Source organism: Anarhichas minor, unplaced genomic scaffold, assembly GCF_050575085.1.
Source record: "Anarhichas minor isolate MPS153535 unplaced genomic scaffold, ASM5057508v1 ptg000049l, whole genome shotgun sequence".
Lineage (NCBI taxonomy): Eukaryota > Metazoa > Chordata > Actinopteri > Perciformes > Anarhichadidae > Anarhichas > Anarhichas minor.
Window position 1 is genome coordinate 77,015 of NW_027466495.1, and position 23,280 is coordinate 100,294.

Sequence of the window (23,280 nt, forward strand, 5' to 3'; positions counted from 1 at the left end):
AAAGGGGACGAGAAGGGGAACTTAGGACGCGCTCAGCTGCTCATCGTATGGATTTCTGTCGAGGGAGCGACTTCGTAGCGGGAGGGGAAGGAATGTGCGAACGTGCGCGCGCGTTTCTCTCGCACTTACTGTACCTTGTCATTGTTGTAGTAGGCCAGACTCTCTCCGTCGAACCTCACCCACCTCCTTTGAAAGACACATTTCCTGCAAAGAGAAGGTGAGGTGTGCAAATTCAACCCAAACTGAACCACTTCGGAGTGAAAGACGCAACACTGATCCAGAAACCGTCAAAGACAGTAAGCCGGTTACTAAAACTGCTCGGAACAGGTACTCATATTTCATCAAGAGTGCCATTGATTCATTAATGTCAGGAGTTGTATCAACGGCTGTCAATTAGCATAATCAAAACAAATGGGCACTTTCAATTTGAATATTCAACAGCCATGGGTGGTTTGCCAAATCTATGCAAATAGGGCGGCGAAGGAGAATATAAAAAGGAAGTAAATGATTGATAGCTTCGGATTTGGAGCAACGGTGAAGCAAGTTGCACGGAGAAATAGATGTTGTGTCGCCAGAAAAAGCCAAACTAAGTGAGGGCCAACATATTTTGATACCAATACTACAATGTTATCTCCCATCTTTCTTCCCCTTTCGGCGATCAGATTAAGAACAATATTTAATGTCTGATGCACGATCACAGTTATCTTCTGCAGTCCTGTAACCTACCCTTGAGGCGACAGCTTGTCCAGCCAGCCCACTTTGAGCACCTGGTGTTTGGGGGCTCCGTAGAAGCACGCGTATGGAGAAATGTCCGGCAGCGCACTGCTGGCCACGCCCCCCAGAGCGTCGGCGGGGCTCGAGTAGAGGTCACACTCCACCATCGTTAAAGAGCCGTCCTGAGGGCCGGAGGCCCCTGGTCCCACAGCGACACCCTCCGGGTTCACCGGAGAACTTTGGTTCAAACCGGCTCGCGGCAAAAAGCCGACACACTCGTCCACCGTCGAGTACTCGTCTCTGTGGGGGTCTGGGATTGTTGGAGCAGGGGGAGGACCTTTTTCCTTGGATTTTTTCCCTTTGGGCATCTTCTTTCTGTCGGAGCGTAGATGACATTTAAAAGGAGCAGTTCATCATTTTGGGAAATACTGATAATTGTTTTCTTGCCGAGAGACAGATAAAAAGCTGTTAACACCGTCATGTCTGTTAAGGATGTAGTAAGAGTCAGAAGTGATTAGCTTAGCATATAGCCTTTTTATACTATACTATTACTTACACATCAATCAAACAAGATAGAAGGTGTTACTTCTTTGGGTCAAGAAGTTCTGGAAGGCAATTTTTTTTAATTTAAGTTTGTAAAGAGACAAGTTTGCCGTCCCCCATTGCTTCCACTATTTATGCTGAGCTAAGCTAATTCCCTCCCGACTCTAGCTATATGTAAGTAGCGAATAGACATGGAAGTGGTACTGATCACATCTTCTTCTCGGCATGACGGTAAACAAGCATGTTTCCAAAACGATTCCTTGAAGAAGGCCCACCCTCATGTGTGTAGGAAATGTATAATTATTGCCCAAAATCTCTTATATTTGTCATTTAAAATGCAGCCTCAGGATGGCATCTACTCTGTGGCCACTTCTTTTTTTATATGCATCCCATCAGCGTACCGTACCTCTGTTTCTTCTGTTTGATCTTGTCCTTAAAGCCCCTCTGTAACCCTTCTTTAGCGCCTTGGTCCTACAGAGCACACACGAGAGAGATTCACATCAGATGAGGAGAAGGTGTCCGTCTTTCAGTCGGACACCGTTATCGTGTTGCTGCACGAAGCTATGTTAACTTTAGTGGCTAGGTGACATTTCCATTAACCTCAGGTGGCAAACTGAAACAAGCACATTTTCCACTCTGTCCATGGTGACAGCGCCTACACCGAGAGGGAAGTTTGCTGTGCGGCCCTGCGGTTGAAACGCCGCTGATAAATGTTAAGAGATCTGAGAAATGTCTGTTCCTCTTTGGTGAGCTGCTACTCACTGTCCTCTCGTGGGAGTGCGCGCCGTCTTACCGCAGTGCTTTCGGGGTTGTTGTACAGGAACAACTCTCCATAGGGAGCGATGGGCGTCAAGGTTCTTTGAAGTGGAGCTAGAAAAAAAAACACACACAGAGACAACACAATGGTGGCTTTGTCGCGGCATTGAAACTTGCAGTGTGAAGGCCTAAACATGGTGCATGAAAGTGAGGAGCTTAACACGATTGTTCCAGTCACATTTTAAAATCTTTGATTAAACCAACTCATTGATCTGAATGAACGTGAAAGCGCTTGATCCCGGTAAGCAGTAAACTAATTACATTTTTTTTGTTTTCGCATGCTTATCTCTCGGCCTCGGATCCTTTTCCTCGCCCCAATAGGGAGTGTGATCCTCCTCGGTGTGTTCTCAGACACACCGCGTCCCTGCCAAGGCCATTTTCTCCGTGTCGGCCGCTGCAGGGACCGCGGTCGGTGGCGGCGAAGACGGAGGAGGAGGAGGAGGAGAGCGGAGAGAGCTCTGGCCAGACACTATTAGTCTGGAGACCTGGGGGCCACCCTGCGTGGGCCACTGGCCTGTCACTGTGAAAAATGACACCACCCTCTCCTGAGGATTGTGAGGGGCCAAAAGACGACCGCCGCGGGAGCAACACACACACACACACACACACACACACAGGCGGAGAGGCGGACGAAGATCGAAACACCCTCAGACACATAAAGATGCCTCGAGACAAAACACAGACATAAGAAATTTAAAAAAAGGATGGATGGTCAAATAAGTACACAGTGGACGGACTACTTTTTAAAGCTTTACAGACACACTGCAGAGCATTACAGGAGGGCACAAAGGGCATGTACTGTGCTGGGTAAGCTCTATGAAGGGGGTCAGTTTACTGGATGATGGAATCCACTCCCAACCCAGCCGCCCTCTCTGCGGACAGGCTTGGTGGGCAACCATCAGTCATCATCCATCAGCCGACCTTCAGGCCACTCGCCATTCTCTCCCGAGGGCCCGCCGGCCGCTACTGTACTCCATTCCTGTCTGATTCCCTCCATTCTTACGTCTCCGGCTTCTGCCTTTGTCTCTCTCAGCCGACCACGCTGCTTCTTTGTCTGCTCCTGGCCAGACTCTCTCCCTCTCTCTCTCTCCCTCTCTCCCTCTCTCTCTCTCCCTCTCTCTCTCTCTCTCTCTCCCTCTCTCTCTCTCTCTCCCAAGTCGCCATCCGGGAAGAGACCTAGATGCCGGCATTGCTTCGGAGTAGCCGACAGAGATTGATTTTGTTATGAGCGAAGCCTCTGTTCTTTTTTTTTTTTTTTAAGTTGGGGAGTTACGGGTCAGTTTGTTACCATCACTCCTCTGTGTCACTCACACCCTGAGCACGGGGTGCCGCCATCTGAATCCAAAGTAGTCACCGAACTGTTTATTATTTCAGTCACTGGTTCCCCGAATTTACTCCTGAATAGCTCAAGAATAAAACCAGTCAAGAGTGCTTTACCTTCTTTAATGACCGTTCTGTTCTTCTAAATGAGGACAATGAGGGCTGGTGTTATGCTTGTAGCTGTGGCTGCTGTTCGGTTACTTTCTATACTAATATATTGTAAGCTGAAATGCAGATGTATTTATTTGCATTGTACATATTAATGTATAATATATAATTCTCCTCATCCTCAGGTGTACTTGGTGATTTCTTCCGTATAATATTGCACTTTTCTTTTGGTTTAATTAACAGGAAGCTTTCTATATATGTCTTATATGCAGATGTCTTTTCAACACTAGCACATACTGTTTTTCTGTTTGTTCTGAGGTGTGACTTAGCACTGTGTGCATGCAGTGTCAGGGAAACGTTTAGGGTGCTTAGAAAGGGAAGTGCATTAAACTGGGCAGTGTGTGTGCGTGTGTCTGCCATTGTACGATCAAAGGGCTTAAAAAGTAGCCTCACGACTGCAATTATTAATAGTGTTTTAGTCATTACTGGAATGACTTTTAGTGTGCTCGACAGACAGATTTTCCTCGTGAAAATGTATAAGTGGAGTTGTCGAGGCGTTAATTAACATTCTGTCAGCCTCCAACAGCAAGTTTTGATTGAATAACTGTGAGACTTTTTGGATCTCGTCTGTGAATAAACTCTTCAAATATGCTCGGGTAAAAATAATATGTCAAATAGCGCCGTGCTAGGCCTCGCTGTGAAGGGAGATTTAGCTCCCCGTCTCCCTGCTCTGGGACCGCCTCGGCTCCCTCTCTTCCTCCGTCTCTTCCTCCGTCTCTCTCAGCCTGCTTTGCATCCATCTCCCCCTTCCTTCCTTCCTTCCCCAACCCACTTCACTGTCTCAAGTCTCGCTCCCTGTCTTGTTCCGTACAGAGAGAAAGTTGGAAAAACACGGCCTGCCAAGAGACTGCTTGCAGTACACGGAACAAGGAAGGAAGGGGGGCAGCCAGAAGGAAACGTGAGGGGGGACTAAGTGTGGAAAACGGACAGAAAAACTGTTGATATGCTGGCGAAGACGTGGTCAGGTATGGACCCGAAAACGACTGACACGTTCACAGGTGTTTCACACACACACACATTCATACTGCCGGTTGTCACAGCAAAGCAACAGATAATCCTTGGAGAACACGTCTACCTCGACACACTCACACACAGCAGCTCACGTAGCATCTCGTCAGATGAGACATGAGGGTCGACTAAGCCCAATAAATACAGCGAGGGAACGGGAGGAGTTTCAAAAACGGATTTGTACTGGTTGTACTACAAGCCTTGTGTGTTGTTAGCAAAGTTAAACAACTTCTAAAAAACTTTGGAGAGCCGGGTGACAGGAATACACACCGGGCTCTCGCCGAGGGACGCGATGTGAGAGAGATATTCCCTGTGAGATGTGTGCTTGAAACGGGGAGCCATGCAGTTTCCCACGACACACACACACACACACACACACACACACACACACACACACACTCTCTCCCCTCATCTCCTCTCCCTTCTTTCATCCGGGCAAACAACAGCACCGCTGACTCTACTGCCGAATGAAATATTCATGGCGTGAGATGATGAAGCGGATGCCTCTTGAAAGACGGTGTACCTTTCTGTGTGCCGTTTGCACCGGCGGGACCTTGGGAGCCGGTTGGGCGTTCGGGGCTGCTGGTTTGCACCGGCGGCGGCGGTGGCGCGCTCCTGAAGAAGATGGGAAATCTGTGAATTAGAACCACCGATTCAGCACATGGGGGGGTAATAGGTAACACCATTTAGGAGAAAAAGGGCCTTCAGAATAGAGATGTGCAACTGTGAAAAGTTAGTTTCACAGTTGATAAGTTCATGATTAGAATGAGCGGCATTAACGTACGTGAAATGCGGAATTGAAAATGAAAAGGCCTCAGGTTCTCCATTAGTGTAAAATCAAAATGCAAGAAGTGAAGTATTGTTTTCGTATTCATTCAGCGTGCAAATTTATTTCTCCAGGTGCTTTCTCTCAGTACTCCTCCAACTTGTTTGAACAGTTCCCGACTGCTCACAAACTTTCATTAAGTCAAACTTTATACTCAAAGGAATAGTTCCAACATTTTTCGAAATTGCACTTCGTTGCTTTCATGCGAGAGTTAAGTGAGAAGATTGATGGCGCTCTCATGTCTGTACGGTAGATGTGAAGCTAAACTCGCTCTCTGCAACAAAGTGAAAAAAGCACATCTCCCAAAACGTTGAACTGTTGCTTTAAGTCGAACGGTTACCTGTCCTGAAGCGGCGGGGTGGTCTGATTGGGGATTTTGGGAACGGGCCGGTGCCTCAGTCGGTAGGAGCGAGTGAGCCGTGGGCCTTCGGGAACCTTGAAACTGGGCTGTGTCCCGTAGATGGAGTTGTCCACCATGTCGCCTTGAAAAACCCAATTGTCCTCGGCGAGCGCTGGGCGGGGGACTTCGGCCGTATGGGGGACAGAGTCGGCGCTAGACGGCGAGGGATCCTCTGAGGAGATCTCCCAGTCTGAGGGGACTTCAGATATGGAGAGGGACTCACTGCTGCTGCTGCTGCTGCTGGAGAACACGGAGGCGGGGACATGTTCTGGCAGGGATCTTTGGATGTTCTCTGGATTGCGCGGGGCCGGTTGAGGCGGGGGAACGCATCCGCTCTCTTGGGCGTCCCCACCTTCTGTTCCCAGTCCGGCCCCTGGGGGCAAAGTCTGACTCCCCTCCGACTCATACTCCCTCCTCTCCTTCGGCTGATGCTGGCATGTATTCCCCCTCTTTTTATCCTCCAGGAAGATGTGTCTCGGGTGCGGCACGGGTCCCCTGCGGCGCATCCCATTCGCCGCCTCTCCCTTTCCATCTTCCTCTCCGCCGCTCGTCTCCTTCACCCCCAGTGCTTCCAAACTTCGGAGGATGCGCCTACGGTGGCCCGTTGGAAACACTTTAAGCCCCAGGAGCTGTGTGTCGGTGAGGTCCTTGCAATCGTCCAGAGCTCGATAGCCTCCCTGCTGGAAATACGGGGTGTACTGGGACAGGCGGAGGGTGGACAGCCACTCCACGACCTCCTGGCTAGGCTCCGGAGGCTCCAACATGATGCTCTGGTCTCACCTCTGCCGCGTCAGGAACACATTCAGAAGATGTACCGGCCCGGCTTTAAACTGTAGACACACAAAAGAAAAAGGTAAAAATATGTGATGAGGGAAGAAAAATAAAGTAAAGTGTCGTCAAACTGAATTTAATCTTTGCAGGACTCCACTCTTACCATCGACTACATTATGAACTGTGAAATGTCCATTAAGTGGAACAGAAACACTTAAATATATCTGGTAGGCTCTAATGATGCATCTCTCTGCAAGCCCAAATGATTAAGTGGATATTGATTTTGTCTTCGAGGCGAGTTCTGCAGGTGAAAATGTGTTTAAGAGTTCAACGTTACGTCCTCTCCACTTTGATGAACTTATTGGACCTCATCAAAGGAAAAGTTCGACATTTTGGGAAATGCACTCATTCCCTCTCTCACCAAGAGTTAGACGATAAACCGTAAATGAATAAATTAAGTTGTGATCGCTGCAGCGATTCGGCACACAAAAAATAATTTGATGACTCAAATAAAAAAAACGTAGGCTGCTCTGCGATACATGCAGAGTATTAGAAGATATTTGTGAAAACTATTGACGCTCTGTTCAGCAATTTCTTAATGTTTTTTGATGTAATGTTAGATTTCCAGAATTTCAACAGCACCCTGGGGTGCAGGCAACTTTTAGGATTGAAAGCTGTTCATGAAATATAGATATGGCTCATTAGCACAAGCAGAAATAACACTGTCTTTCAATATTTATGATGAAGCGGAACAACAAGTAACGTGTGTTATGAAGTGAGATTAAATCATCACATGCTTATGATTTAATTTCATTCACCACCTCATCATCTGCCAATGTCCCCAGAAGATTTTCTCTTCAAAAACATGCCGGTGTGCAGGTTTTTCTTTCTTCTTTTTTTGGACCCCTGCTTCAAGCCTTTGCGCTGAGCTAAGCTAAGCGTCTCCTGGCTGTTGCTTCAAACTTTACCCCGCAGACGTGAGACCAACATCGATCTCGTCATGCAATCTCAGCAACATAGCGAACAAGCCTATTCCCCAAAAACGTCAAAAAAAGAAGAAGATCAAGTCACATTTGCTTTACATTCATCGACAAGTGAGCAAACATGGCCCCAAAAAAAACAAATCTAAATTTGCAACACTCCTCGATGAAACGGCAGGAAACGGCAATAGCTATGAAGAAACAGCATTTACAGCGTGGCTCTGTGGACAGGTTTTGGAAAGAGGTCTTACCTTAAAGGTCTGATCAAATGACACACAAAGTGGATTTCTGCAGAAAGGCCAAATGACATCGTCTCCCCTAATCACAGAATTTAAAAAGATCCAAGCGTTACATCACAGCTCACTGCCCAACAACATAAAATAACCCTTTAAAACGGCACGCTATTGTTAACAGTCGGTTTCCTCGTGCTTTTACACCATCTGTTCAAAGTTAAGAACTAATTAATTTTGTGGCAGAACTGCTCTCTCTCTCTCTCTCTCTCCCACTCTCACTCACACCCACACACACCCACACACACAGTCAAACTTCAAACTCACAGTTAGATACGTCAACATCTTGCCAAGTCCACTTCTCTTTTAGGTTGCAAACCTACGGTGCACAGAGGACATGAAGCGTTACTTCTGCTTTCAAGTAAACACAATCTTGTGGCAAACATGCATTCGTTTACATTTGAGTTCTTTACCGCACAAGCTGTTCCCAGAATAAACATTAAGAGAAAATATTGTATTTAAATACCAACCTGGCGAGAATAAAGCATCTCTTCCCCTTCATTAGAGGCTATTTTTGGACTACAATCTAGATAGTGGCACACACCCACACAAATATTTTTTTTTTGTCTTATCCTGTGAGCACATCACACCTTAGCCGCTACATCGCTTTGCATTTTTTTTTTAAGCACTGACCGCACAGTCCCAGCTCTACACAACAGTACTTGGTCCTCACAACAGCAGCGGGGGGCCTACATACAGTCTAGCAGACCTGCCCAGCTGTGTGCTGCAGTGTTAACATGCAGGGACCTGTATTGGCCGAGAGCCAGCGCAGGCACACGCCAAAGCTTGCTAGCACATCTGACCTATTCCTCATCTCTGCCTTTTAGCGCTCAAGACGCCCACTCACACAGCTGCACGCGCACACACACACACACACACACACACACACACACACACACACACACACATTCAGCAAACGTTATTAAGGGATGGGTGAAGGAGCTTTGATCATAGCTACTGCCCGGTGTCGAAGCCCACAGGGTGTTAAGATCAATAAGAGGAGCAAAAAGAGAACTTCACAAGATAAAAGCAGCTTGCACATCCCACCTGGGCATGGCAACATATGAAGCAGTGTGTGTGTGTGTGTGTGTGTGTGTGTGTGGACATAAAAGATACAGGAGGCAACACACACAAACACATTAAGTATGTAGGCTACAAAACTCACTGAGAGCAATTCATAAAGAGAAATTTATGAAGATATTGTTTCCTCTGCGAAACAAAACTATGTCTGAAAGCATGCTGCCCGCACAGGAGATGTGGTGTTACACCCACAAAGCACACCACAGGTGTGGTTAGACCGCACAAGGGGTGAGTCATGGCATGCACGCCCATGCATGCACACCAGCACACACACATAGTTCTTCCGCACATCCCTCAGCCAACCAACTTCAACCAAAGTCCAATTGGTGTCCACTTCCTGGTTTGACGCAAAGCAACACCGGGCATGTCTCGCGATGTGTATGCCCTGTTAAAATAGTGCCTACTTCAATATTAAGTGTTTTAAAGATACAGTCTCGCAAACATTTATCAGGGAACGTCATTTAAAACTGTAGTAAAATAAAATGCACGTTTGGAGGAAGTTAGTGCAAGACTGTGTTGTTATTAATAGTGTTGCATGTGTGATATGGGTTCATTAATGTTTGCACAAAAAGGTATTACACCACTATGAATACAATGTAACATGCCAGTTTAAGTGTGGGTGACGCAGTTTTACTTTCATCTTCTTATTACACTTGTTTTCATGTGCCTAAATTAACGGTTAAATTAAGGGTTAGTTATGCAAATTGCTTCTAACACTCGCACTCTGACGCATTAAAAAAGAAATAAGCAAATTTAACTAAAGCTAGTTCCTTAGGGTCTCGTGCCCACTGTTGTCGGCTTCTGACAAATAGACACCAGTGAGGGTGTTCACGTAGCGCGTCAGGTGGTTTGGAAAAAGCTTACCTGCGGCTTAGAAACGGGAGGCAACCTCAGGCATCATCCGCACAGCTTTGCGCACTCGCTGCGTCCAGTTTCTGTCACTTTCTTTTTTCTTTTCTTTTTTTTTTTGCGCCGTAGCCGCTCTGTTGACTGTCGCGAGCCCCCGCGACGTACCTACACGCTGGTCTGTTTCCGTTCCGTGTGTGTTTGTTTGACCACGCCCATTTCAAGCGCGAGGCTCAGGAGTTGAATTGCAACAGTGTAATGAGTTGCAGAAGTGCAGTCACCTTACCTTTGTATTGCGCTCCTCAAAACTCCTTAACAGTTGGATGTAATAGTGTTAATGTTGCCCTGCTGAAAGTGTCTTTGTCTGTCTCTACAACACAAAAATGTGCTCGCATGTGACAGGCACCCGGAGAACAGCAGAGTCGAGGCACTTGTGTTGTTTTGCTGGGCAGGACTTGCATGTCCCGGCTTGATCTCAGAAAGGCCCCCAGGCTGCGCATTCAACACAGGCAGGAATGAAGCAGAATACGTGGCGCACGTAGTGGAGCGAGTCCTGACGAACACAAGAACACAAATTTAGTCTCATTATTTTTCGTCATTATTCATGAGACGGTAGCACGCTGTGTTACATTGGATGTAGATGACATTGCTGTATAGACCAAAGATGATGTATCTTTCAGACCTGGCATTTGATTGATGAACAAAAGCACATGTTATGTAAGATTATATGTGTAAAATAGAAAGCTAATTGACAGTTTAAACATTGTTGGCTTGTGGACATATTTGATGGAACGTGATATACTATGCCGACTACTATGACTACTACTTGCAATACAATTGATGACAAATGCACCTGATCTTCAGTTCCAAGTTCAAGTTTAATTGTCATTCCACATGTAAAAAAGTTGAATATAATACCATTTCTAGGCAGGGGCCTAGTTACTACAAGCTTCAAGACAAACAGCATGTGTCTTTAACAGTTTAACCCCACTATCATGAGTAGAACTTTATATTTGAATATATTCAACATTTTCATGTTGTGTCTTTCTTCCCCCTTGGATGGACAGTATTACTACTTACAGACTCGGAAGTGATAAAATAAGTAACAAAACAACAGAGCAGCTTCAGCCACATGATGGAGACAGAGTGCTGCAGCACTGTAGCTCCTATAGGCGACAGTGACTCCAATGGCAGAGCAAAATAACCCTTTTACAATGAAGACATTTTGACACGTCATAGTAGAAAAAGCACAGGACTAAATAACAATAATAATATCACAGATGCCTCAGTTTCAGGGTCCTTGTATTGTGCATGCTGGCTCGCTGTCACACTGGTCTGTCCATTGTTCTAGGGCTGTGCGCGATAGAGTAACACATTTTTCCTTAAAATAAATAAAGTTTCTGTTAAATAGCTTTGTGCTTGTGGTTTTTACATTGTGTTGTTTTGCTGTTGTGATAATCGAGATTCAAAAATGGTAGTTCTAATCCTAAATTAATGCAAGGCCATTTGTTAACCCTCAGTACCTTTGCTTAAACACTGTAAGGAAAGTTTTGAGGTACTCGTACTACTCTTAACTTATAAAATACGATGCGGTGTGGTAGTGTATGAAGTAAATCAAAGCATTTACAAACTTTATTACAATATATCATTAAGAATAGAAGAATAATTCCTTTTTTTATTTTCTTGGGGGATGGACAATTGTTACTTTCTGCATAGTATGCTTACTAACGATAAATACACTTTGCTGGTAATAGAGTTCTTTTGTATTTTTACTTAAGTGACATATCTGTAGACGACGGTATTTCTGTGGTATGGATCGGAATACGTCTTCCATCGCAGATGTCTCTCGATTCTAAAACCAGCAGTTCCACAGGAAACCCACAAAAATGACGCTCCCCACAGTGTTTGTGTTGTCTAGAGCCAGCATGCAAGTCTACGACCTCAAAATGCATGCTATTAAAACAAATTGCATCGCTGCTTTTGAAAATGAAAGCTATATGAAACATTTTTGTTCTATGATTCAGGGTTGAATTCAAGGAGCTGACGTCTTTTACTGGCCTGGCCTGGCCTGGAGAGAGCGATGAGATGTCTGGAGGACAGCACTCTGTCTTCCTGTGAGTCCTTTGCTCTGTGGCTCCTCTTTTGTCTCTCCCAGTCACGCCTCCAGGGGTCGCATGGCAACATGTTTTACTACTGGCAGCCATATAAATACAGCATTGGCTCCTGTAAACTAGGAAAGCTCTACAAGGCAGCACTCAATGCCAAGGACACAGTGAACAAGGGAGCTTCAGCTTCAAATACAAAACGAGGCACACAAGGGAATGCAATGTATTCTTCGTGAATATTTGATATTATTCCCCATCATTTTGTTGAAGGAGTGAATTGCTTTTGCCATGTGCAACACGGACTGAAAAAGAGGCACAAAACAGGCCCTATTATATTATTTTGAACCCTAATCTGTTGTGTTTTTCAGCTCAGCATGGATGCAAATCTGCATGCGAATAAACTGATGGATGTGGCCGAGTCTCCTCATGGCAAGAGGAGTGAACACAGCCTCCTCGGCATGTTGACTGAAACTCTTCGGAGGCTTGAAGCTGTCGGACGCTGCAGAGATCATCTCAGTGGGACCGTGGGTGGGAGGAGGTGCACGGGAGAAGAACCAGGTAGTGGAGGAGGAGGAGAGGAAAGACGGAGAGGCAGTGAAGAAGGGATGCTCAGTCCTGAAGAAGACGAGGACGACATCGAAGAGGGAAGTGGAAATGCTGATGAAGAGCGGGAGGAGAGAGAGAGCAAGCGGAGAGTTCTGGGAGTGTTGAGGGAGCTGAGTGTTTTGCATTCAGACAGAGTGACAGCATGGAGAGGAGCGCTCAGAGAATGGGCCCACAGGTCTCCACCAGGGGTCAGTGATCAGCAACATCCGCCCACAACAGGTATGTGAACAGATCTGACTGATGCATGTCTTTCTCAGGCTTTTTCGAGAAGACAAAGAAGTGAAAGAAGTGTCACTTAAAGATGACATGTAAGCACGAGGAAAAAGCTGTCAGTTGAAGTGGAAACCACAGCCCTTTAAGTGTTGGTCACCTTTGAAGGACTGTTAAAGAGGAGTTGCATTTGAACGATCACGCTGGAAGCCGTTGAAGAGTCAGTAAATAAAGATTGCTGAAATGAGTTGAGTATCAGTTGAGGAGATGGACCTTGAATGATTTTAAGCAATTTAAAACCTGTTTGAAGGGTACATGTGTCAGTCTGTTGTAAGCAGGACATGGAGTTGAAGTGTCAGTTGAAATTGAAATGTATGAAAGCGGGATTAGGTGCTGGTTGAAGGATTTTAAGAACTTCAGGTACGAGTGGAATTTGAAGCGTCGCTGAAACTGCTGAAGTCAATTTAAGTGAATGTGCTGAAAGCGGATGAAGTGTCAGTTAAACTGAAGTTGTTGAAAGGAGCATGAGTGTCAGTTCAGGTGAAGGTAGAGGGTGTGGAGGTGTCAGTTAAAGTTGAAATACTGAAAGTAGTTCATGTCGAAGTGGAGTTTAAATCTAAGCATGACAAGGAGTGGGTTCCTGATGGAGTACTGTAAGGAGTTCAGGTGTCAGAGGGATTTCAATCAGCTGAAGTCAGTTGAAGCGTTCGTGTGAATGCAGTTATTTAAAAAAATCATCCGAAAGGATTTTAAGCTGGAAAAGGCCCTGTAAACATTGTATACATATACAAACTACCACAGCATTTGACTTAATTGCTTAGAAATAGTTTATTAGAGTACAAATTCAACAATACTTTTGTGGATCAGCAATTGTGCAGTAGTCCACACAATGTAACATTGTTCATAGTTTTTACAGATTAGTTTAAGAATCTGAAATTTGCTCTCAGAAGCAACAGTTTTATTATGTTGTTGCGTTGTGTGCTGTGTTCTTTACGTCTGTTTTCTTACAGATACAGAATGTAACGTCACACCTTGTTCAGACTCCTTCGGTGATGCTTTTCTGAGTGTCGGGGACAACATAGAGAACATTATGGTCCAACTCAACGCAATCGTAGCCAAACTGGATGAAGAAATCCTCAGATTACGTGCAGAGGAGGCCTCAGCTGTGGCTGCAGCGCTCCAGGAGACCAGAGATCCAAAAGCACCAGCGCAACCCGAAGATGACAACAATCCCCTGAACTCCGACGACCCCCTTGAATCTGACTCTGGGCATAAACAGGCTGATGGAGATGGAGATGGAGATGATCAAAGTCACACAATGCCATCGCCAGGCACTGAACAAGCATCAGACACAGGATTCAGCAGTTCTGTCTGCAATGATGTGGAAGAGGCAGAGAAAGAGATATTGGTCAAAAGCCAAGGGAGTGAGATTAAGGACTCTGTTTCTCCAGAGAGTCATTTCCTAGAGGAGGCAGAACAGGACACAAATAGGGTAAACAAGGAATGGATCACAGTAGGGTAAGTTGAGTTGACACTGTTAGACATTATTATATTCTGTATCAGCTTGCTCCAGCTCTTCAATATTCAAACCTAAAAATCATCATAATTCCATCATAATTATTCTAGATGCGTTTCATTTTGTCTTTGAAAACTTGAATGAACTCCACTGTAATTTAGACTAGTTACGTCCAGCATCCATGGTCTTCATCCCGCACGGGGGGCCAGCTTGTGAGTCTGGACATGATTCCATTGCTTCCGCTCATTTCCCCCTGCTCACTGATACAGAAGAAGAACTCTCTGCAGTGGTTCATCACAAGGTGCACATGTTTTGGCCACCTGGCCTCCTCATAGCCGGCTACTGTCAGGTCAGTGCCCAGATTTGTCCAAAAGCCAAACCAATCAGGGTAAATTCAGATCAGAGGGAGAGGCCGAGTCTGGGAGAAGCTGATATGTAAAAGTGCGTACTCCAGCATTTCAGAATTATTTCAGATGGTTGCATTTTTTTGCCAGAAATGTAGCTTAAAGATGACAATATTTCTACTCCAAATTCTACTGCTTACCCTACCAGTACAAACATTAAAGCAAAGATAAATACTTATGATTTAAAGCTGTTCTTCAGTGCAGAATGTCATCAAAATATCATCAGTACATCACAAGCTTTGTATCTGTGTGAATGTCTCTATTTGAACATGATTTCTAGCCCCAGTGGTGAACAGGAGGACAGTTATTCAGATGTACCAGACACGTGCTTCATCAGAGCACCCACGGGTGTGGCCGGAGTCCTGAGATGCGAGGTGGCCGACGCCCTGAGCTGCCTGATGGTGACCGGCTCGGAGGAATTGGTCAGCAGAGTGATCAGGGTCAAAGCTCGGGACGGAGCTAACATCCGCTTCCCCGTGACGATGGCTGTGCCTTTCTGCGCACGTTATCGCGGCAACTACAGGGATGTCGCTGTGAAGATAGTTGATGGGCAGAAGCGGGCAAGCTACGTCACTCCTGTAACCACAGAGGGCACGTATGGAGGGCAGAGGGTGAAGTTCTCTTTTACTTGCTGTATGTTTTAAAGACACTAACTATTATTTTATTGTCAGACATGCTGAAAACGTTAGTTATATCTATTCATTTATTATATAGTATTTGCATATTTGTAAGCGCAAAACATTCCACATTTTATACAGAGTGGCTATGAGGCTTTTAATTGATAAAATGATATAACTGCAGTTTGTGAAAGGCATCTTGAAGGCAACGAACAGCTTGATTTAGACAGGTGCAAACTGTAGAGATAATTCTATTATCTGGATTCAAACACATCTGGGTGGAAGTGTCTTCCTTTATGGTTTGTAAAAGAATAAAAACAGAAAAGGTGCTAATATAGAGCCTTGTGGTGCACCTTTTGTGATCTTAGGACTTTGAATTTACAATTATCAACAGAGACACTGAGTGTTCTGTCTGAGAGATCTTTTTCTAAACCAACCTTGTACATCTTTGTTGCTTTCATCTCTGTAAAGATCTTTTTGTTCAACTGAGGCAAAAGGCAAATACAGCTGTGCAATGTTGCACAATTGATGGACGCAATAACAGCTGACAGCGCTGTGCTTGTACCGTGTCCTGACCTTAAGCCAGAATATTATTTTTCAGGTTTATAAATAATTCAAATACTTTGTCTGTTGTCTGTTGTCAGGGCTCATTTGCAGAGGTGAGGGTGTACTCCCTAGGCCTGTTCGCAGTGGTTTCCTGTTTAAAAAAAGAAAATTACACAGTTCCCACAAAGGGTTTGTCACTCAAGCTACCCATGGACCACCGAATCTGTCTGAACTACCTCCCGGGGTCCTTCACCGCTCCCGTGATGGCACAAACCACGGTATGGAGATAATGATTTGATCCCGATCCATCTGTCTCCGACTTTATACTTTTACTCCATTGATGAATAATGTACTGCGGGCTGTTCGGGACTGAGAAGTGGGTAAAAACATTTCCGAGTGCAAGCCTTTGAAATAAAAAATGCAAAAAATATTGAAATTTAAAATAAAAACAGAGGATTGTCAAGAGAAACCGATATACTGCTTATAATTCGCAGATGTTTGCTGTGAGGTGGAAGAATAAACAGCTGTGTCCAATATGCAAATTGACTTCTGCCGTAAACTAACTCCAGTTTGTTGCTTGATCTCCACTCAAAAACCAACAGTTCTCCCTCTACACGGCTCTCTTTGATAATACAGCGTGCTGTCGGCAAAACAAAATTGCAGGGAACAAAAAAACAATTTTCATATCACACAGCATCTCTGTCCAAACTGCTGCGTGAATAATGCACAACAGCTGTTACCTCATCTGCCTCAGATCCAGCCGGTAGATGCCGGTCTTCTGGCGGCCGTCAAGGCCAGAAGCGATGCTTATCACTCGGTGGTGTCTACGAGTCCGCTGCTCTACCTCACCCACCCGTCCTCTCAGCCCCTGAGAAGACCCCTCACTCTCACCCTACCCTGTCCCCCAAACCCTGAAAAGAAGAGGCACACGAGGGGACAAGAGGGGGAGCAAGACCACCAAACTCAGCCTGTTAGTGCTTCTTCACCGTGGGATCAATCTGCTTCCCACAGAAGGAGGCGAGTAAAGTGTGGCCTCTTTGTATTTGTCCAATATTTCTAGATATCAAGGTGCATGTTAATGCCCTAAACTAGGATGGGGAACATGGTTAACATTAGTATGTTAAGGATTTAACATCAAAGCACCACCCTGATGTATTGTATTTTGTTTTGAATGTTTCTGTTAGAGTCCTGGGTGCCCCAGTGAAGTCTAGGGAGACGTCCAACGAGCTGCTGATTGTTCTGGGTTCAAGAGACAAACAGTGGAGCGTCCTGGACAAAGTCACAGTCAGGAACCAGCTAAACGGACTGGTGTCCTTTGAGCTGACAGAGAACTTTGACAGGTTTGCAAAAATAACGTTTCCTTCTTTTAAGTTCATGCAAATTGAATTGGTTGCTGAGAACATATAATCTATAGCAACGTCAGGTTTTTACTACAGTTTTATGGCAACAGGAGGTCAGATATACAGCTAATATTTAGGGCCAAGGGAACAAAGCATTTTATGGAAATATTAGAATGGTAGATTTAATTCTGAAACTAACAAGGAGCAGCTGCAAGGAGGCCAGAGAAAAGGTAATATGGTTTTCTTATCTCGTTAGAAGCCTTGTTGCAGTGCTCTGGAGCCAGTTGGAAGCTGCAAAAAAAAGAAGCTTTTTGCAGAAATATTGAAATGAAAGCCTGGATGAATTTCAGTGGAGAGGTTGTCGTACCGTCCAACCGAAACAGATCACGGCACAAACTGCAATATGAGGCAGAAACATCCATAGAAGGACTACAGACAGCGCAGACAGGCCCAGGGTACACGAGTTGTGTTGTGATGCCAGACTTTACAGAGTGTAAAAATGGTGCTCGCACCACAAATGAGGACGTAATAAATCCTGCATCCGACCACAGAACAGGAAGCACTCTCAGGCACCACAGCATATTTGAAATGAAAGTAAAACCGTTTTCTGTCTGATTGTGTACCTTCTCGCCGAGACGCAGCCTAAAACCTTGAAATGACGAGTTCCTGAGTGTTGTTGTTGTCATGTGAAGGAGGATGCTGAAACTGGATCACAAATAGAGGCCAGTTAACAATATTTGACGAAGACAAGGACAAAAATTCTGCCAAAAGACAAGTGAATGTTATTTGTTAATGAGAATTGTGGTGTGAGAGAGAGAGAGAGAGAGAGAGAGAGAGAGAGAGAGAGAGAAAACAAGTAGCTGTGGTGGAAACTTCAACATTGAGGTTGGCAGTATTGTTATTTCCTTTATGTGGTAGGTTTGTGGCAAAAATGCCACTAAGAAAATGCCCTCATTTAAATAAAAACTAAATAAAAAGCCACAACCTACAAACATTTCACAACATCATTCATACAATCTTTTTAAAAGTTAGGGACCGTGTACAATATCCAACAAAGAGAAAATCATAACCCTAGTTTAAGTTTCATCTGCAGTCACAATTAACACATGCTTGGAATAAGAGAAAAGCACTAAACAAACAATTATTGGCTTTAGCATTTCTATGTCAGAACCCAAAGACATGGTACAAATGTCATAGAAGTCATAGATAATAAAAAAATAAAAGGTATCGGATTGCCTCTCTGTTTTTAGTCCCGCTTCAAAAAGATTGAATTGTGAATATATTAGACCGAGTTTAAATTGTGAACTATTCCTTTAATAGGGATTGTCATTATTATGTGCTTTAGTTCTCTTTCTTATCTAAAACAGCTTCCCCAGGGAATAATACATGTGCAGTAGGTAATATGAATTCTTTATTTCAACTTAAGTATATTAAGTCTGTATTCAGGCCCACGATAACAGACTCATCTCCTCCCTCTATTCAGCAACAATCTAATCTCTCCGCTGAGCTCAGCGTCTTACCGTTCCTCCCGTCTCTGACTGTCTATACCTCTCAGACTGCTGGTGGTTCGTCTCCTCTCTCCGCTGCGGCCTTGTCGTCTCGCCTCCCTGGCGGAGGAACTGGAGGAGTCGGTCTGCTGCCACGTGGTTACAGTTGTCCTCCAGCGCAGGCGAGACGAGCCTCACGCCGTCCTGGCGGCTGCCCTGCCCAGCAGAGAGCTCGACTGGGAGCTGTCCAAACTGCGAGCCCAGGGCTACAGCGGCCTCTCCGAGACCACGTCAGAGATCTCCATGTGTGAGGGAGACCAGCTTCTCCTCCGTTTCAGCGGCAACATCACCTCCACAGGTAGGGTGACTTGAAAAAAGAATGATCGATGTACAAGAAATGTGGGGGGAAAAGTGTGCAGAGGCCGGGCTTTTGGTCTCTGCAGACTCGAGCATGTCGTCGGCAGCTGGCGCTCACAGGCTTTACCTCGTTGACTGCAGTTCACTTTTGCCGTGAGGGGGGGAAACAAAGGCATTAACCGTTGTTCAGTCAACTCCCGCACCAACGCACAACCATGCGGCGAATTAAAGGTACTAAACTAAAAGGTAGCTACGAGCTACATAAGTAGTAAAACAGTCGTTGCTGTTGCTGGGGAAGTCAAAAGGTTACACATAGCTAACCCCCGGTCTGAACAGGTTTGTCTTCCTGCTGCTCGTTACCACATAACTGGATGCCACACACTGAATTAATTATAATTGTGCACAGGCAACCAGCGGAATGTACAGTATGTACATGATCTCAGGTGTGTCTGCTCTGACGTCTTCCTTTACACTGGCACACACTGGCTGGTTTTGGATCAGTTGGTGGAAGAAGTGACAAGATCTTGAACGTCCGTGTTTTACAGCACGTTCTCAAAACGACCCACACGAGCGGATCCCCTTCCACAATCAGCAGAAGAATCACCTCCTGGTGCGTCTGACTGAAGTGGACCCGTTCGGGAACTACAGCTCGCCCCACTACAAGGGCACGGCCATGTTTTATAAGGCCGCCAGAGGTCAGCTGGAGTGGCGAGGTGACGGACCGGTCCCGATGGACGCAAAACTTTTGGGAGACCCCGTCTGTAAGCTGTCTCTGACTTTACCTAAGGTGCATAAACACTCACAAGGAACTCTATGTCATATTTGGTATTACAGTAAAATGTTGACCGTCGCAATAAAAGTTCTAACATTTTATTCCGTTTCATCTCAGAGAGTGAGAACCATTAATCGGCCCATCACAGTGAGGGTGAAGTTATGCGAGGAGACAGGTGGGTGACATGTTTTCATGGACTTCAAACGTCCACTACATATCAGAAGGAAATATTGTATATATTTCTGATTACGTCTATACATTTCAATAGATTCCCAATCCCCAGATCCCCTGTCAGACTCTCTTCTTCTCTGGCTGTCCGGGGAGCTTTCAGAGGAGGACGTAGCACTTCTGGTGCTCTCCCTGCGTCTCCGGCGAAGCGCCGCTCAGCTGGTGAAGCTCCGGGCTGGGGACAGCCTGTCCACGCAGGCCTTCCACGTCCTGACCATGTGGAGGAGGGGGCTGCCCGCTGCCACACACCAACCCAAGGCCTCTCAGCTGGCCCACTGCTTGGCCAAGAGCGGCAGGCCGGACCTGGCCAGAGAGCTGCTGCTGCGACAGGCCGCAGCCACCAGGCAGGGCTCACTGAAATGAGGAAGCTTAAAAAGTAGAAGTCACACAGATTTTTAATTGTTGCTTTTAGTCGGAGCCTGTGTGCCTGCCAAATGAGTTTGGTGGCAGTATTTAGTTTGATCCACATGGGGTCAGCATTGGACTGTGAGATTACGTGGTGTCTTCCAGAGTCGATTATGTCTACGAGTCAAAACAGTCATTTTAAAACTTGTTTTCTCAGGTTATTTTTATGTTTAAACTCTGAATTCTTTGGCAGCATCCTTACTTCAGTCTCCACAGACGGGTAGGTGATTTACCCGACCAGTCAGCCATCTCCTCTCTGTGTAAACAAACAGCTGACACTGAGCTGCGACCTCATTTTAGCTCCCTGACTCGGAGTCATCTTTAAGACTTGACAGTGTCGGTTGATGGTTACTGATTGGATAACGAAGGCTCGTTTCTCAGCATAATAAAACTGCATTTATGGTTTGGATATTAGCTGGAAAAACATGAACGAACGATACAAACATGATTTGTGTCTCCTTTGAATATTATTATGCCTTTAAAATAAAAACAAATGTGTAAGCACTATATGGTCACACTTATATGGTCTTCTTCTATACCGCACGATGTTCATTCAGTAAATTATGGTACAATTTAGAGAAAAATAGACGATAAAGCAGAGTATGCTTTGAAAGAGCATCAGCAAGTTGAACATGTATTGGTTCTATATATTTAACTGTGAGAACTCCATCTGATGATGAAGATCGTGTGAAATGATGCAGCCACTAATTGGACCTTAAGGTGAGATTGTTTTCTTTTACGTTCCATGTAAAAGTGCTCTTGTATCCTCGGCTGAAGTTAGTCTGTGTAGCGCTACGATGACCCCTTCCATAGCTGAAGTGTGTGCTCTGTCTTTTTAACGACATTCGCCAGGGTCTTCTTTTTCATCTGTCTTCAGAGCCTCGCGCTCCAGCTGTGTGACATTCTGCAGGCTCTGAGCTAAAAGCAGGGGGGGGGGGGGGGGGGGGGGGGTGTAATGATAGATGCCATGTGTCCAGGTGGGGGGTAGGGGACTCCCCGTGGAGACCACCCAGTGCCTCAAACAAGGGGGGGTGCGGTTAATGAAGTATGAAATGGTAACAGGTGGAAGCTGATGGATTAAACAGGACGATCGCTCTCGCTCGTTCTCCGTCACTTGCCGACAAAAACTGTCTCCCCTATTCATGAACTTTTTCCCCTTCGTTTTCCTTCCCGCCCTTCTATTGTTCCTCGGCTCCACACTGAGATGGAACTATTGCTCTCATACTTATCTTTGAAACGCTTTACAGTCCTTCTCTGCCATCATCGACCCCACCGCTCCAACGTCTTCTTTCCCTTCGGTGTGATTCCAAAATGGACATGTGTGGCATCACTAGCAGGAGAGTTTTGTGCCTCTGAGTGTGTATACCAGAGGGGGGTATCATTAGTCTGGCGCAGGGCCATCAAACCCACACGCACACACACACACACACACACACACACACACACAGAGACACTGAGGGCCATGCCAGAGATAAATGTCACAGAGGGGTCTCCCACAGCGCTAGGAAATCATTTCGCCTCCTTTTGCCTCCCTTCCCTCCCGCTCTAAATTATTGAAAAGGCCACGCAGCAAGGCACTCTGGGAGGTTGCCCGTCGTCCAGTCGGGGAGGCAACAGAGTGCTGATGAGGTGAAGAATAAAGAGATTCTGATTAAAACCTCACCTGTTGCATCACTCGTTTCATCAGCCTCGTCTTCGCGTCGGAGCGCTCTTGACTTTTTCTTTTGCGTTGTTGAAGGAATTCCTCGCCTCCTCTCACACTTCTGGCTGTCAAAGGTAAAACGGTGTGATGAGATTGAGATGCAGACACAGCCATGAGTGAACATATGCACTGTCACAGCTCATCCTGGGAGTCATCAGAGCGCAGAATTCACATCTGGGGGAAAGACAGACTTCTTGTCTCTCACATGAGAACCTGAGATGTGTTGTTAAATTGGCTTTTAGCATAAAAGTGGAAAAAGTGGAAGGCCAACTCAGCTATGCGAGTCTATCTGTTTGCTGTATGCCTGGTTATTTTTGATTCAAGGCTGCTTTAATTACCCAGGCTCTTGTTTCCCCACTTAGGCAATCATACACACCATACTGCCTCGCAGTAATTGAGAACCAAGCACAGACGGGTTCTCAAAAAGATTAAATGTTAAGATGAAGGAAAAAAAGCTGATCATAATGTTTGTTGATTGCAGTATCTGAGCACCACAGTCAAATGTATGCCCACACATGAAAAGGACTTCATATGATTGAAAGTCAACAAATTAACTTCTTCTTAACTTCTGTTCTTCTAAAGTGACTGAAAGCTCTTTAGAGGAAAAGGTCAACGCTTTGGCCTTTGCACACCGGGGTGGGCATGACAAATAAACGTCGCAAAAATGGCAGGCGGTGAATATTTTGCATCAAAACTATTCATACCAGCACCTTTTTCAATAAATGCACAGATTTCCACAGGCAGAGGAGCAAACACCAGGATCCTATTGACCCACAGCTCGGACGCGGAATCTTCCCAATCTGAACGTACTCATGACAAAACCAACAGCTTGACGAAATTAATTGCACTACTACGTTATACATGAAGCTACAGCCAACACCCAGTTAGCTTAGCTTGGGACACAAATTGGAAACAGAAGGAAACGGCTAGCCAGTTTCTGTCCAAAGGCAACATAACGCTCTCACTAATTAACACGCACAAAGACTGAAGTGACAAAAGAACTCATTGCATGATGAGCTTGACTGGTTTTTGGTTGTGTTTAATAACTTCCTGATTCTGTTTCCGGTCTTTGTCATTGACTTAAAACCAAAACATTTTCATTTAATTTTATATTGTTGAAGAGAAGAGTCATTTATTACATATACACATCACATTACAATGATGTAAAATTGTATGTTTGTTTTCGTGTCAGTCGGAACAGCTTTTTTTTGTTTTTGGGACGT

General features: G+C 45.3%; 2 protein-coding genes across 2 annotated transcripts in view; one reads left to right on the plus strand and one right to left on the minus strand.

The window, feature by feature from the left end:
• Positions 1-10,030, minus strand: part of arap2 (ArfGAP with RhoGAP domain, ankyrin repeat and PH domain 2) — a gene marked incomplete at its 3' end in the record, with an annotated part of 87,041 nt that extends 77,011 nt beyond the window's left edge. The window contains exons 1-7 of the mRNA XM_076112464.1: positions 9,781-10,030; positions 5,736-6,625; positions 5,093-5,184; positions 2,051-2,127; positions 1,664-1,728; positions 727-1,089; positions 135-204 (exon numbers count right to left, since the gene is read on the minus strand). Coding sequence (XP_075968579.1) covers positions 135-204; positions 727-1,089; positions 1,664-1,728; positions 2,051-2,127; positions 5,093-5,184; positions 5,736-6,559 — 1,491 coding nt within the window. The remainder of the gene's footprint in view (positions 1-134; positions 205-726; positions 1,090-1,663; positions 1,729-2,050; positions 2,128-5,092; positions 5,185-5,735; positions 6,626-9,780) is intronic.
• A 2,211-nt stretch (positions 10,031-12,241) lies between these two features.
• Positions 12,242-20,340, plus strand: dthd1 (death domain containing 1). Its single transcript, XM_076112471.1, has 10 exons — positions 12,242-12,692; positions 13,694-14,201; positions 14,884-15,214; positions 15,865-16,044; positions 16,521-16,783; positions 16,951-17,106; positions 18,662-18,951; positions 19,496-19,737; positions 19,840-19,897; positions 20,006-20,340. The coding sequence occupies exons 1-10, from the start codon at positions 12,242-12,244 to the stop codon at positions 20,311-20,313; spliced, it is 2,787 nt and encodes a 928-aa protein (XP_075968586.1). The 3' UTR covers positions 20,314-20,340.
• The last annotated feature ends 2,940 nt before the right edge of the window (positions 20,341-23,280 follow it).